At 43.0% G+C, this 17,387-nt stretch overlaps 1 protein-coding gene across 1 annotated transcript in view; it reads right to left on the reverse strand.

Annotated features, from left to right (window-relative positions):
• Positions 1-17,387, reverse strand: part of slc22a7a (solute carrier family 22 member 7a) — a 41,630-nt gene that overhangs the window by 13,944 nt on the left and 10,299 nt on the right. The window contains exons 2-3 of the mRNA XM_041785159.1: positions 9,032-9,135; positions 4,631-4,785 (exon numbers count right to left, since the gene is read on the reverse strand). Coding sequence (XP_041641093.1) covers positions 4,631-4,785; positions 9,032-9,135 — 259 coding nt within the window. The remainder of the gene's footprint in view (positions 1-4,630; positions 4,786-9,031; positions 9,136-17,387) is intronic.

Consider the following 17,387-nt stretch of genomic DNA (forward strand, 5'->3'; position numbering starts at 1 on the left):
ACTGTTGTGTATTTTGAACTGTTGTGTTTGTTGAACTGTTGTGCATGTTGAACTGTTGTGTATTTTGAACTGTTGTGTATTTTGTACTGTTGTGTATTTTGAACTGTTGTGTATTTTGAACTGTTGTGCATGTTGAACTGTTGTGTATTTTGAACTGTTGTGTTTGTTGAACTGTTGTGCATTTTGAACTGTTGTGCATGTTGAACTGTTGTGCATTTTGAACTGTTGTGTTTGTTGAACTGTTGTGTATTTTGAACTGTTGTGTATTTTGAACTGTTGTGCATTTTGAACTGTTGTGCATTTTGAACTGTTGTGTTTGTTGAACTGTTTTGTATTTTGAACTGTTGTGTATTTTGAACTGTTGTGTATTTTGAACTGTTGTGTATTTTGAACTGTTGGGTATTTTGAACTGTTGTGCATTTTGAACTGTTGTGTTTGTTGAACTGTTGAGTATTTTGAACTGTTGTGTATTTTGAACTGTTGTGCATTTTGAACTGTTGTGTTTGTTGAACTGTTTTGTATTTTGAACTGTTGTGTATTTTGAACTGTTGTGTATTTTGAACTGTTGTGCATTTTGAACTGTTGTGTTTGTTGAACTGTTTTGTATTTTGAACTGTTGTGCATTTTGAACTGTTGTGTTTGTTGAACTGTTGTGTATTTTGAACTGTTGTGTATTTTGAACTGTTGTGTTTGTTGAACTGTTGTGTATTTTGAACTGTTGTGTATTTTGAACTGTTGTGTTTGTTGAACTGTTGTGTATTTTGAACTGTTGTGCATGTTGAACTGTTGTGTATTTTGAACTGTTGTGTTTGTTGAACTTTTGTGCATTTTGAACTGTTGTGTATTTTGAACTGTTGTGTTTGTTGAACTGTTGTGTATTTTGAACTGTTGTGTATTTTGAACTGTTGTGTTTGTTGAACTGTTGTGCATGTTGAACTGTTGTGTATTTTGAACTGTTGTGTATTTTGAACTGTTGTGCATTTTGAACTGTTGTGTATTTTGAACTGTTGTGCATTTTGAACTGTTGTGTATTTTGAACTGTTGTGTATTTTGAACTGTTGTGTTTGTTGAACTGTTGTGTATTTTGAACTGTTGTGTTTGTTGAACTGTTGTGTATTTTGAACTGTTGTGTGTTTGTTGAACTGTGGTGTATTTTGAACTGTTGTGTATTTTGAACTGTTGTGCATTTTGAACTGTTGTGTTTGTTGAACTGTTGTGTATTTTGAACTGTTGTGTATTTTGAACTGTTGTGCATTTTGAACTGTTGTGTTTGTTGAACTATTGTGCATGTTGAACTGTTGTGTATTTTGAACTGTTGTGCATTTTGAACTGTTGTGTATTTTGAACTGTTGTGCATGTTGAACTGTTGTGTATTTTGAACTGTTGTGCATTTTGAACTGTTGTGTATTTTGAACTGTTGTGTTTGTTGAACTGTTGTGCATTTTGAACTGTTGTGTATTTTGAACTGTTGTGCATTTTGAACTGTTGTGTATTTTGAACTGTTGTGTATTTTGAACTGTTGTGTTTGTTGAACTGTTGTGCATGTTGAACTGTTGTGTATTTTAAACTGTTGTGTATTTTGAACTGTTGTGTATTTTGAACTGTTGTGCATGTTGAACTGTTGTGTATTTTGAACTGTTGTGTTTGTTGAACTGTTGTGTATTTTGAACTGTTGTGTATTTTGAACTGTTGTGCATGTTGAACTGTTGTGTATTTTGAACTGTTGTGTTCGTTGAACTGTTGTGCATGTTGAACTGTTGTGCATTTTGAACTGTTGTGTTTGTTGAACTTTTGTGCATTTTGAACTGTTGTGTATTTTGAACTGTTGTGCATTTTGAACTGTTGTGTATTTTGAACTGTTGGGTATTTTGAACTTTTGTGCATTTTGAACTGTTGTGTATTTTGAACTGTTGTGTATTTTGAACTGTTGTGTTTGTTGAACTGTTGTGTATTTTGAACTGTTGTGCATTTTGAACTGTTGTGTATTTTGAACTGTTGTGCATTTTGAACTGTTGTGCATTTTGAAATGTTGTGTATTTTGAACTGTTTTGTATTTTGAACTGTTGTGTATTTTGAACTGTTGTGTATTTTGAACTGTTGTGTTTGTTGAACTGTTGTGTATTTTGAACTGTTGTGTATTTTGAACTGTTGTGCATTTTGAACTGTTGTGTTTGTTGAACTGTTGTGCATGTTGAACTGTTGTGTATTTTGAACTGTTGTGCATTTTGAACTGTTGTGTATTTTGAACTGTTGTGTTTGTTGAACTGTTGTGCATTTTGAACTGTTGTGTATTTTGAACTGTTGTGCATTTTGAACTGTTGTGTATTTTGAACTGTTGTGTTTGTTGAACTGTTGTGCATGTTGAACTGTTGTGTATTTTGAACTGTTGTGTATTTTGTACTGTTGTGTATTTTGAACTGTTGTGTATTTTGAACTGTTGTGCATGTTGAACTGTTGTGTATTTTGAACTGTTGTGTTTGTTGAACTGTTGTGCATTTTGAACTGTTGTGCATGTTGAACTGTTGTGCATTTTGAACTGTTGTGTTTGTTGAACTGTTGTGTATTTTGAACTGTTGTGTATTTTGAACTGTTGTGTATTTTGAACTGTTGTGCATTTTGAACTGTTGTGTTTGTTGAACTGTTGAGTATTTTGAACTGTTGTGTATTTTGAACTGTTGTGCATTTTGAACTGTTGTGTTTGTTGAACTGTTTTGTATTTTGAACTGTTGTGTATTTTGAACTGTTGTGTATTTTGAACTGTTGTGCATTTTGAACTGTTGTGTTTGTTGAACTGTTGTGTATTTTGAACTGTTGTGTATTTTGAACTGTTGTGTTTGTTGAACTGTTGTGCATGTTGAACTGTTGTGTATTTTGAACTGTTGTGTATTTTGAACTGTTGTGCATTTTGAACTGTTGTGTATTTTGAACTGTTGTGTATTTTGAACTGTTGTGCATTTTGAACTGTTGTGCATGTTGAACTGTTGTGCATTTTGAACTGTTGTGCATTTTGAACTGTTGTGTATTTTGAACTGTTGTGCATTTTGAACTGTTGTGTATTTTGAACTGTTGTGTTTGTTGAACTGTTGTGCATGTTGAACTGTTGTGTATTTTGAACTGTTGTGTATTTTGAACTGTTGTGTATTTTGAACTGTTGTGTTTGTTGAACTGTTGTGTATTTTGAACTGTTGTGTATTTTGAACTGTTGTGTTTGTTGAACTGTTGTGTATTTTGAACTGTTGTGTATTTTGAACTGTTGTGTTTGTTGAACTGTTGTGTATTTTGAACTGTTGTGCATGTTGAACTGTTGTGTATTTTGAACTGTTGTGTATTTTGAACTGTTGTGCATTTTGAACTGTTGTGCATGTTGAACTGTTGTGCATTTTGAACTGTTGTGTTTGTTGAACTGTTGTGTATTTTGAACTGTTGTGTATTTTGAACTGTTGTGCATTTTGAACTGTTGTGCATTTTGAACTGTTGTGCATTTTGAACTGTTGTGTTTGTTGAACTGTTTTGTATTTTGAACTGTTGTGTATTTTGAACTTTTGTGCATTTTGAACTGTTGTGTATTGTTGAACTGTTGTGTATTTTGAACTGTTGTGTATTTTGAACTGTTGTGCATTTTGAACTGTTGTGTTTGTTGAACTGTTGTGCATTTTGAACTGTTGTGTATTTTGAACTGTTGTGTATTTTGAACTGTTGTGCATTTTGAACTGTTGTGTATTTTGAACTGTTGTGTTTGTTGAACTGTTGTGCATTTTGAACTGTTGTGTTTGTTGAACTGTTGTGTATTTTGAACTGTTGTGTATTTTGAACTGTTGTGCATTTTGAACTGTTGTGTTTGTTGAACCGTTGTGCATTTTGAACTTTTGTGTATTTTGAACTGTTGTGTATTTTGAACTGTTGTGCATTTTGAACTGTTGTGTATTTTGAACTGTTGTGTTTGTTGAACTGTTGTGCATTTTGAACTGTTGTGTATTTTGAACTGTTGTGTGTTTTGAACTGTTGTGTATTTTGAACTGTTGTGTATTTTGAACTGTTATGTATTTTGAACTGTTGTGTATTTTGAACTGTTGTGTATTTTGAACTGTTGTGTATTTTGAACTGTTGTGCATTTTGAACTGTTGTGTATTTTGAACTGTTGTGTATTTTGAACTGTTATGTATTTTGAACTGTTGTGTATTTTGAACTGTTGTGAATTTTGAACTGTTGTGTTGCTGGATTTTATGATTTTCGTTTTTCCATATAAGGCTTTTGTTCTCTTGGAATGATTTATTGTGTAAATGCAGCGTCTGTAGGTAGATGTGGCCTTTATGTTACTGAAAGATCATCATTGGTCCATTGATTGATTCAAAAATATTTTATTAAGATTTTATGAAAATACAAATGAAATTATGTCATGAAACTTTACAAAAAGATCTCATCCAAAATTTCTGTTATAATGTGTAATAACTTGATATCTTTCAGAAATTTTTGAAACAATTGATACCTCAAAACAGAAAATTGTAACTAAACACTTTTCATAAAAACAATATGACAATTATTATCACTGTCTTAATTGTAATCCTTTAATGTACTCTAACATTTAAACAACCCCGTCACGCTCTAGCTGAATGTTTGCCCAAGTTCTTACCAAGGACGACACCAATGATGGACAGCCCACTGAGTGCCACGCCGCACAGCGCTCTGGAGACGGCGAACATGACATAGGAAGTGGAGAAGGCGGACGTGACGCCCAGCATGCTGGAGAAAAGTAACGCCACCAGGAGCATCGACTTACGGCCAAACCTACCAAAACAAAAAGGACAAGAACCTTTTTAGAGTGAGATATTTTAAGATCGATTCTATGTTTGTGGTCCAATTTCAATTACACAGAATTTAGGAGCCAACCTGAAAATGCGTGAGTGTAGTCTGTTTTTCATGGAAATGACCAAATATTGGCATCATAAAGCACACAGCGTGGTATTAGGGTCTCTCCATCACAAAGTCCCAGTACATCTCTGTTTTTATCTTCATGTGTTTAACCGTGTCAGACTCCACCTCCTCAGCCCAGAGCTCTACAATAACTCATTTGATTGAAAAATATTCAACCGACTGTTGGGGGATTATTTTCTTCTGATGGATAACAGAACATGAAATAATCCATTTCATGAGTTCTGTATTATAAATTCAAAAGTACAGACGTAAATCTGCTTTAAGTTTGAACGTTCAAATATTCATTTTGAAATTATTACAAAAGTGGATTATTCATGTAGATTTATGAACAAACACATTTTATTGTTCTAGTTTTGAACATTTCCTGTCCTATCAGGAGTTTGAATCTTTCCAGGAGACCTCAGTGGACCCGTCCTGTAAGGAGTGCGTTCTTTACTGAAGATGCAGCATTCAGCTCAGACCAGGTTGTTTGTAATCCATGAATTACCAGAAGCTCATCAGTCTCAATTTTCCTCCTAGACTTCAATAATCAGAAAATCAAACACTGTCAGTGTGCGATTGTGTGTGCACGTTAGTGTTTGTCTCTGTGTGCAGAGACAAAACCATGTGGATTTCTGCTTTTGATAATCAGTGATACGGGCTGGTTAGGTAACTGGCATTTAGGCTTTATTTAATAGAGAGTCATGTGCAGCCCTTTTTGTTACTTTAGCATGCACACACGAACACATCAGCAGAGCAGCAGCTGACCATGGCGCTGAAAAGCACATTGTATCAGTGCTGAAAAATTCCCCCCAAAAAGACACAGAACAGAGCAGTGCATTGGAATGTGCCTTGCTCAGAGGCACCTTTTTTTTTTTTTCTAAAGAAGAAAGGAGTCTTTTAAAATAAAAAAACATGACTTTCACACACACAGAGCTCCAGATGTTTGATTCAGAAAGATTATATGAATCTGTAAGTCAAGACACAAATTAAAAAAAGCCAAATCAGAACTGCAAAATCCCAAAGAGAGATTTTAAAAAACTACAGTGAAAATGCTAACAGCCTCAACACAAACATGAAAACACTAAATACAATACAGGAAGCAATGACACTGATAGAAAACACTGCACCATGAAATTAAAACTAAAACAGGAACAAAGAGCTTTTTAATGGCCGTAGAAAGCTGAAACACAAACGCTAAAGCCACAACACAGGTGCAAAGCAACGGAGCATGTGCAAATAGAAGGTGAAAAGCAACAATATGTATAAAATAGTCACAACTGGAACACAAAAAGTTAATCATGAATAAAAAACCCGCAATCCAGATGCAAATGGTCATTACACAAAGTTGAAGGAGTGCAGCATATACATGCAAATGAAAACTACACTAATGCAGAAAGACACTGTAAATATGACACAGATGCTAATACATCAACAGAACTACAGAACACTACAGGGAATATGCAAAATATGCAAAAAGCCGAAACTTAAGCAGAAGCCGCAACACAACCTTCAAAAGAACACTTCGATGCAAAACCCTATAAACAACGACCCTATGGAAATGAAATAAACATTACTGCAAACAGCAAATTCTAAAACACCCAACACTAGAAAACAAATAAAGGCAAAAGGCTGCAAAACTATGCAGAAAGGATCTTTGAATATGCAAAAGCCAGAACTCGTGCACACTAAACAGTGCAAAACTCCACGATGAAGATACAACCAGCAACTTCAAGAAAGCATACAGGTAAACAAAAACTAAAAATGTCTTCAAGAGGGACACAAAATTCACAAAATTTGCAATGAATATACCGGTGCAAAAAACACAGGTGCAAAATGCTCCAACGTAATAGCAAAAGATATAAGGAATACGCAAAAAGCTCCTGCACAAAGTCACAATACAAAGTTATAACTCTGACACAAAATCCTAAACACAATGCAAAAACACAGAAACATGCAACAAGACACGGCAGAAAATCCAAACTGCCAACGATACAAAATGCATGACAGAACTTTGACAATATGTTAGCCACACAGAAGTAAAACGTCAAAAACGAAGACAAAAACACACAACAGCTGTGCATAAATACACAACATGAATGCATAATGCTTTAACATGGCTGCAATACAAAACAGCATGGATGAAACACACAAATAAAATACACACTACTGACAGACAAAAACACAACACAAATAAAATACACACTACTGACAGACAAAAACACAACACAAATAAAAAACACACTACTGACAGACAAAAACACAACACAAATAAAATACACACTACTGACAGACAAAAACACAACACAAATAAAATACACACTACTGACAGGCAAATAAACACAACACAAATAAAATACACACTACTGACAGACAAAAACACAACACAAATAAAATACACACTACTGACAGACAAAAACACAACACAAATAAAATACACACTACTGACAGGCAAATAAACACAACACAAATAAAATACACACTACTCTCAGGCAAAAACACAACACAAATAAAATACACACTACTCTCAGGCAAAAACACAACACAAATAAAATACACACTACTGACAGACAACAAGCCCTAACACATAAATTATGAGTCTTAAAGTATTACAATCATCAGTCTTTTTTAAATCCAGGTTTCTTTTGTTGGAGGAGAAACTGCCTGTTTGTATTTTTTTGACGTTGCATTTTGCAGCTAATCCCAACAGTTTAATTAGCTTAAGAAGAAGAAGAATTTCCTCCACATTTATAGGAAACTCTAATCCTTCAGATTATCACCAACATAAAAAATCAACATGGTTTTCACGAGACACGGAGGGGGTTATAAAGTCTAATCTGGAGAGCAGAAAGGCCGTTACTGTGGAATTAAACACAGGTTCCCTCTGTGGGGGGGGGGCAGGCTACAGTTTAGCTTCATTAGCTCTGAGTAGCTTCATGCTTTTAGGCTGTTTGTGCAGCCATGATAACCGCTGCAGGCTGCTGAGATCAACAACCTTTCTCCTGCACTATCAAACTAATAGACTGAAAACACAATGACGGCTCAGCCACATCTTCCTGGATTATTTATGAGTACATCAGGAAAAGTTCATTATAAAGTTTAAATTTAGCTAAAACCTGGATAACTCAAACTCAAACAAACCTCAGATTTTCATAGATCAGCAGATTTACATGTTAAGTTGAAGTATGACCCCGTAGTCCGTCAGCTCTCTTTCAGTTCCACATCTGCACCGAGGCCAGGCGAGTCTGTCGGCTCTGATGGGTTACATGCCAGGCATAGACTAGAGCACTGGTTCCCAACCTGGGGTCCAAGACCTCCGTGAAGGCTGCCAAGATCTCCAGGCTTGTCTGCCCTGAGGGTATCTCAATAAGAATGGAAAGGTTTATACCGGGGTAAGTCCTATTTTCTTTGGGTTTTAGTGTTAAAAACATTAAATTCAAGGTTGATTCTTGACTGCAATGAATCACATTTTTATTCCTGGTTCCAAGGCGCCTCAGCTTTATGAGGTAGAACTAGGGGGCGCTCAGAGACAGGTTGAAGCAGAAGTATTGGATGACGTCCAAGTGGTTACCAAGGGGGTTCAGAGAGCCAATCCGTGGTGGCGACCACATCTCTAACTCTTTTTAAGCAGACAGGAGTTCTCTCTATCATCATCAGAACACAGGAGTAGCACCAATCTGCCCTTCATGTTGATCGTTCTTACTGTGTCTTAGTGCTGCAGAACACTGCCTGTCATTGTCCTGTAATATAAATCCATAAAGTTAAAGATTATGAATAAAGATAATAATATCATCACTGTTTAACCCTCTTACCTGTGGAATGTTCTCAGGGGTTTTGAGCATTCCAAGACTTTCCCAGTTTTTCTTTTTTTGGAACATGTTGCAGGCATCAAACTCATGTTTTGCTTCTTGAGCAGTGATGACTATAATATAAATATGTAATAATGCTGTACAGGTGTTTATCTGTGCTGTAAACATGGATTGAGTCTATGAACCACGCTCTGACATTCATACTCTAGTCTGGAGGATTGTTGTTAAAAACTCAGTCACGTCTAAAATCTGGCCTGTTTTCCTCCAAAGCTACAGAGTTAAGCCAGTCAGAAGGTTTTTTCGTAACTCACTTGTCAGAGAGCTGCCCGAACAAGATGGCTCCAAGCGTGACCCCGAGGAAGAAGTAGGTGGCGAGCGCTTGATTCAGCTGTTTGTCATCACACACCAGATCCCACTGCGAACACACACAAAAGGTTTAACACCATTATGAAGCTCTACTCTCTGATTTATGAGACAGCAGACCGGCAGCAGACTGACAGCAGACCGGCAGGAGACCGGCAGCAGACTGACAGCAGACCGGCAGGAGACCGGCAGCAGACTGACAGCAGACCAGCAGGAGACCGGCACCAGACTGACAGCAAACTGGCAGGAGACCGGCAGCAGACTGACAGCAGACCGGCAGGAGACCTGCAGCAGACTGACAGCAGACTGGCAGGGGACTGGCAGCAGACTGACAGCAGACCGGCAGGAGACCGGCAGGAGACCGGCAGCAGACTGACAGCAGACCGGCAGGAGACCTGCAGCAGACTGACAGCAGACCGGCAGGAGACCTGCAGCAGACTGACAGCAGACTGGCAGGGGACTGGCAGCAGACTGACAGCAGACTGGCAGGAGACTGCCAGCAGACTGACAGCAGACCGACAGCAGACCGGCAGCAGACTGACAGCAGACTGGCAGGAGACCGGCAGCAGACTGACAGCAGACCGACAGCGGACTGGCAGCAGACTGACAGCAGACCGGCAGGAGACTGGCAGCAGACTGACAGCAGACAGGCAGCAGACCGGCAGGAGACTGACAGCAGACCAGCAGGAGACCGGCAGCAGACTGACAGCAAACTGGCAGGAGACCGGCAGCAGACTGAAAGCAGACCGGCAGGAGACCGGCAGGAGACTGACAGCAGACCGGCAGGAGACCGGCAGCAGACTGACAGCAGACCGGCAGGAGACCGGCAGCAGACTGACAGCAGACCGGCAGGAGACCGGCAGCAGACTGACAGCAGACCGGCAGGAGACTGACAGCAGACCGGCAGGAGACCGGCAGGAGACCGGCAGCAGACCGGCAGCAGACTGACAGCAGACTGACAGCAGACCGGCAGGAGACGCCAGGAGACTTACAGCAGACCAGCAGGAGACCTGCAGCAGACTGACAGCAGACAGGCAGGAGACCTGCAGCAGACTGACAGAAGACCAGCAGGAGACCTGCAGCAGACTGACAGCAGACCGGCAGGAGACCTGCAGCAGACTGACAGCAGACTGGCAGGAGACCGGCAGCAGACTGACAGCAGACTGGCAGGAGACAGGCAGCAGACCGGCAGCAGACTGACAGCAGACTGGCAGGAGACCGGCAGCAGACTGACAGCAGACTGACAGCAGACAGGCAGCAGACCGGCAGCAGACTGACAGCAGACCGGCAGGAGACCGGCAGCAGACTGACAGCAAACTGGCAGGAGACAGGCAGCAGACTGACAGCAGACCGACAGGAGACCGGCAGCAGACTGACAGCAGACCGGCAGGAGACCGGCAGCAGACTGACAGCAAACTGGCAGGAGACTGGCAGCAAACTGACAGCAGACCGGCAGGAGACCGGCAGCAGACTGACAGCAGACCGGCAGGAGACCGGCAGCAGACTGACAGCAGACCGGCAGGAGACCAGCAGCAGACTGACAGCAAACTTGCAGGAGACCGGCAGCAGACTGACAGCAGACCGGCAGGAGACCGGCAGCAGACTGACAGCAGACCGGCAGGAGACCGGCACCAGACTGACAGCAGGCCGGCAGGAGACCGGCAGGAGACTGACAGCAGACCGGCAGGAGACCGGCAGCAGACTGACAGCAGACCGGCAGGAGACCGGCAGCAGACTGACAGCAGACCGGCAGGAGACCGGCAGCAGACTGACAGCAGACCGGCAGGAGACTGACAGCAGACCGGCAGGAGACCGGCAGGAGACCGGCAGGAGACTGGCAGCAGACTGACAGCAGACTGACAGCAGACCGGCAGGAGACGGCAGGAGACTGACAGCAGACCAGCAGGAGACCTGCAGCAGACTGACAGCAGACAGGCAGGAGACCTGCAGCAGACTGACAGAAGACCAGCAGGAGACCTGCAGCAGACTGACAGCAGACCAGCAGGAGACCTGCAGCAGACTGACAGCAGACCGGCAGGAGACCTGCAGCAGACTGACAGCAGACTGGCAGGAGACCGGCAGCAGACTGACAGCAGACTGGCAGGAGACAGGCAGCAGACCGGCAGCAGACTGACAGCAGACTGGCAGGAGACCGGCAGCAGACTGACAGCAGACTGACAGCAGACAGGCAGCAGACCGGCAGCAGACTGACAGCAGACCGGCAGGAGACCGGCAGCAGACTGACAGCAAACTGGCAGGAGACAGGCAGCAGACTGACAGCAGACCGACAGGAGACCGGCAGCAGACTGACAGCAGACCGGCAGGAGACCGGCAGCAGACTGACAGCAGACCGGCAGGAGACCGGCACCAGACTGACAGCAGACCGGCAGGAGACCGGCAGCAGACTGACAGCAGACCGGCAGGAGACTGACAGCAGACCGGCAGGAGACCGGCAGGAGACCGGCAGCAGACTGACAGCAGACTGACAGCAGACTGACAGCAGACCGGCAGGAGACGCCAGGAGACTTACAGCAGACCAGCAGGAGACCTGCAGCAGACTGACAGCAGACAGGCAGGAGACCTGCAGCAGACTGACAGAAGACCAGCAGGAGACCTGCAGCAGACTGACAGCAGACCGGCAGGAGACCTGCAGCAGACTGACAGCAGACTGGCAGGAGACCGGCAGCAGACTGACAGCAGACTGGCAGGAGACAGGCAGCAGACCGGCAGCAGACTGACAGCAGACTGGCAGGAGACCGGCAGCAGACTGACAGCAGACTGACAGCAGACAGGCAGCAGACCGGCAGCAGACTGACAGCAGACCGGCAGGAGACCGGCAGCAGACTGACAGCAAACTGGCAGGAGACAGGCAGCAGACTGACAGCAGACCGACAGGAGACCGGCAGCAGACTGACAGCAGACCGGCAGGAGACCGGCAGCAGACTGACAGCAAACTGGCAGGAGACTGGCAGCAAACTGACAGCAGACCGGCAGGAGACCGGCAGCAGACTGACAGCAGACCGGCAGGAGACCGGCAGCAGACTGACAGCAGACCGGCAGGAGACCGGCAGCAGACTGACAGCAAACTTGCAGGAGACCGGCAGCAGACTGACAGCAGACCGGCAGGAGACCGGCAGCAGACTGACAGCAGACCGGCAGGAGACCGGCACCAGACTGACAGCAGGCCGGCAGGAGACCGGCAGGAGACTGACAGCAGACCGGCAGGAGACCGGCAGCAGACTGACAGCAGACCGGCAGGAGACCGGCAGCAGACTGACAGCAGACCGGCAGGAGACCGGCAGCAGACTGACAGCAGACCGGCAGGAGACTGACAGCAGACCGGCAGGAGACCGGCAGGAGACCGGCAGGAGACTGGCAGCAGACTGACAGCAGACTGACAGCAGACTGACAGCAGACCGGCAGGAGACGGCAGGAGACTGACAGCAGACCAGCAGGAGACCTGCAGCAGACTGACAGCAGACAGGCAGGAGACCTGCAGCAGACTGACAGAAGACCAGCAGGAGACCTGCAGCAGACTGACAGCAGACCAGCAGGAGACCTGCAGCAGACTGACAGCAGACCGGCAGGAGACCTGCAGCAGACTGACAGCAGACTGGCAGGAGACCGGCAGCAGACTGACAGCAGACTGGCAGGAGACAGGCAGCAGACCGGCAGCAGACTGACAGCAGACTGGCAGGAGACCGGCAGCAGACTGACAGCAGACTGACAGCAGACAGGCAGCAGACCGGCAGCAGACCGACAGCAGACCGGCAGGAGACCGGCAGCAGACTGACAGCAAACTGGCAGGAGACAGGCAGCAGACTGACAGCAGACCGACAGGAGACCGGCAGCAGACTGACAGCAGACCGGCAGGAGACCGGCAGCAGACTGACAGCAGACCGGCAGGAGACCGGCACCAGACTGACAGCAGACCGGCAGGAGACCGGCAGCAGACTGACAGCAGACCGGCAGGAGACCGGCAGCAGACTGACAGCAGACCGGCAGGAGACCGGCACCAGACTGACAGCAGACCGGCAGGAGACTGACAGCAGACCGGCAGGAGACCGGCAGGAGACTGACAGTAATGTGGATTCAATGAAGGTGGAGTTTGCTGACTTCCTGTTTACATCAGTTTGGTTGAATCCAAGGTTTTAATAGTTTTGAATTTTTCATGAGTCTTTATTTCTATTTTGTTTTGGCTTTCTGTTCTCAATTTTAGTTTAGTTGTAGTTTTTATGATAGTTTTTAGGTTTAGTTTAGTTCTACTTTTGTGAAACTTAATAGTTTTAGTTTAGTTTTTATTAGTTTTAGTGTTAGTTTTATTTTTTATGTAACATGTAATACTTGTCTGGATACCCAAAGCATTTTGTAATGAACACTTAAAACGTCACATCATTTTAAAAATGTTTTCAAATGAAACACAATATTGACCTGTAACAACATCCACAGAAGAAAATCTGTGAAACAACACGTGTCAGTAGGAGGACTTCTGTCATGGATGTGACAGTCATTTAGGCACCCCAGTTACTAAACAGTTAAAACAGGTTCCGCTGTGAGCACGTGCTGTGTGCCACAATATTTCTAAGATGACATGCAGGAAGTGTCAATCTTGAAAAAGTGGTGTGAATCTTTAAGAAAACTGCCTAAAGGACAGGTGTCCTTAACTTGGCTTGAATTTCGGTTTGAGTAAATTAGTAAACTTCTTGAAGGCACTCGACTCAGAAAGTCGTGTAGACAAACCCGTTTCTATGAAAATGTTCACCAACGCTTCCTCTCGCTTGTGGTGTTCCGGCGAGTTTACTAACCAGTAGCTCTCTGGCTGCCGATGGAAGAACTGCAAAAGTGAACTCTGCGGTGACCCGGACTGCATCAGGCTGCACGCCTGGCTGTTAGCTTCTCTATCAGGGATGGAAGCTGGGCGCTCTCCTTTACCTTGTCGAGGTTTGCGAGGTTAGCGGTCTTGTGCGAGCTTCTCAAATGAACTTTCAAATTAGTGGGATTTTTTCCCCTGAGTAATAGTCCACAGTTTCCTACATTCTTCTATGAGACACTTGCTTTTATCTAAAACACAGTCGTACTTAATCCCAAATGGGACTTTGCCGCTTTCTCCCACCTTTCTGCGATGACGCCATGATGTTAAAGAAGGACATCTGTCAGCACAGACGCGTGGTGTCACGTGTTGCTGCTGTAAAACACAGACGGGTTGAAATAACAGGATGATGATTCAGTTTTCACCTGGCATATGTTTATAATACATGAATAAAACCAAAACCAAGGATATTTCACACACGATTTTATTTCATTTTAGTTAGTTTTGCAAACTTGAAATACAGTTTTAGTTAGTTATAGTTTTTTCATAAAGTGTCTTTTAGTATTTTAGTTTTAGTTAACGAAAATATTTGAGAGGATTTAGTTTCTGTTATTTCGTTCATTTACGGCGATCTCTCTAGCTCTTCTTCAGCTCGTCTTCATATGAACGATTCTGTTTTGGCTCGTTTGGTTTCTCGCTGACCAGGGGACCGTTTTAGAGGGGTAAGACCAGTGTGAGGCCCCTCCCCATTTAGGTAAAACCAATCACAGTGAGAGGCATCCCTTTCAGGTACCAACTATAACCACGGAAGGATGGTCACGATTCCACCATCTCCATGAGGCGTTTGTAGATATTATCAGGTAGATGAGGTGTCGTTGTCTATAAAGACTTACACCTGCTGGTCAGACTGGGGTACTGCAGCATAATAAGAACCTCTGAGGAAATGAAATGTGGGATCTGTGCTATCTGCAGCAGCGGCTAGGCTAACTGTGTCAGCTTGGATAAGCATCGACTTTGTTTTAGTTGACTCCGTCTTCACACAGATACCCAAAAAAGGAGGGAAAAAACTTTTAATACGTGTGTAACGTCCTGGACGAGCCCCCACTTGGTCCTGACCTAGCTTAAAAACTTGAGAAAACAAGGGACAGGTACAGATGAGCTGAAGAGTGAAAAGGTTTGCTCACAGAGGAGATATCTGGTGCTGGCTCACTATGCATACAACATCAGCTACGACCTATGCCGCCATGTGGACGATCAGGGGTGTCCAAACCATGGTCCGGGGGCCATTTTTGATTGGCTCGCAGCAAATTCTAGATCTAAAATGAAACAGGAAGCTTGTGCTTAACTGTACTGTACTTCCTGGTTTCAGCCATGTGAAATCTGTAAACAAACATTTTGACATGAGGCTCTCTTGATTAATGACGTCCTGATGGATTATCACAGCAAACAGCAGAAACAAAAACTTTTTGAGGGCTGAATGGGCCCCCCTGAAATCTGATTGGCTCCCGTAAATCCTGAAAATGACTGTCTAATAGCCCTGTCAGCCATCAGCTGGCCATTATGGCGTACTCAACCACTAAGCATGTTTTCACTTACCTTGGATCGGTCTAACTAACTGTAAAATCCTCATGTGAGGAAAATGACAGTGGCCCTCCATCCTGATATGTTTCTGTTTGCGGCCCTCTGGGGAAAAGTCTGGACACCCCTGATCCATGCCAGTCACTGCTCCAGGACTCCCCTACCCTGGTTTTCAGTTTAAGGCAATAGATCCCAGCCTTTTTAGTCTTATCTGTGAAGAGGACCCACTTCATGATTTATTATTTACTCAATAGCTTCTTGACAAAAGGACTTTAAAAAAAATAGAGATCTGTTCATTTTCAAGAAAAAAATGAAAAAAAAAAGGTGTAAATTGTTGTGAACCAAATCTTTGTATTTGTGAGATTATGGAGATAAAACTGAACTGGCAGTCCTGCAGCTGAGGGTCTAATCCAATGATGGCCTAACTCTTACGGGATGTCCTGTGCTGTTACAGTCATCTCATTATCATCTGGCCTAAGAAGAAACATCTCTACAAACCGTCCTGCCGCTGGTTCCAGTCTAGATTCGTAGAGCTTATTGATTTTACTATGTTGTGAATGTTTTACTAAAAACTTGGAATTTTCTGGTTTTATGATTTCATATTTTTAAACTAGTAAATTTCTACGCCTTGCCTGTAAATGAATGACAGGATAAAGTCAGAGAAATTCAGAGTTTGGTTTCTTAATATGAGACTTTAAATCTCAAAACGTTCCAGTTCTTCCTCTTTAGTCCTCTATTTTTATAGCTTTTTTGGGGTGGCACTAATATTCCGTCATACATCAGGTTTCTAATTCTAGAAAGCACATGTATCACTGCAGGCAGGGCTCCATAACCCCCCAGGATCTAGAGCGCCCCCCTAGGGGTGTCTGAGCCCCAGGTTGGGAACCGATGGTTTATGGAACTGGGGGGTGCAGACCCCCTTTCAGCTGCACTCTTTGCTCCTCTTTGAATAAAGAGATGTCCAGCTCTTCCATAGCTGCGTCCATGCTAATCTCTCCACAGCCGCCATTTTTTACAGGAGTCTAACTAAGCCACGCCCCTTTCTCCTACAATGACACTGGTTGGTTACCATTATTTCTTTAATACTTGTTACTACCATCGTCATTTTTAGAACCAAAACTGACCATATTTGGACAAGAGGGTGGAGCTAGAGAAGCCCTTGTACTTCTCCAGTTCCACCCCCTTGTCCAAATATGGCCACTTCCTCTGACGAGCTACTGAAACCATTAACGGCTGTCTCCTCAGAGCTTTATCAAACTCTGAATGGACACGTTTCTGGTTGTCAATCATTCTAACTCAGGGGTGTCAAACTCAAGGCCTGGGGGCCAAATCCGGCCCGTAGTTCTACCCGGCCCACCAGGTCAGATCATATTTTTATTCAAAGAAGCCCACCAGTTTGAGGTCTGAAGATTTCCTCTGGTTTAAAAATGTAAACTCAACCCTGATGCTCTAAAATATCCCTGTTAGGTTGTAAAAATGAGAAAAAAGTTAATATAATTAGAAAAAAGGAATGTGGGAAAATACATTTCTGTTTTCATGTCATATTCTTAATTCTACATCTCACAGTTATGATGTAAAGTTATGGTTTTGACTTTTTATTTTATATATTGACCTTTCCATTCACAAATTTGACTTTTATCTTGTTTTTAACTTTTAGATCCTCAATTTTAAATTTTAAGTCATATTTTGACCTTTTCAACTTGTGATTTTTAATTTTTCTCATATTTTGAATTTTTATCTCCCTAATTTGACTTTATCTCATAATTTGACCTTTGGGAGCCTCAATTTTAAATTTGAGAAAACATTTTGACCTTTAAGACTCTTTTTTTTTTTTTTCTCACGCTTTGACAGTTTAAACCAATATTTTGAGTTTTATCTCTTATTTTGACATTTTGAGCTGATAAGTTTGAAATTTT

This window comes from Cheilinus undulatus, linkage group 4 (genome assembly GCF_018320785.1).
Source record: "Cheilinus undulatus linkage group 4, ASM1832078v1, whole genome shotgun sequence".
NCBI lineage: Eukaryota > Metazoa > Chordata > Actinopteri > Labriformes > Labridae > Cheilinus > Cheilinus undulatus.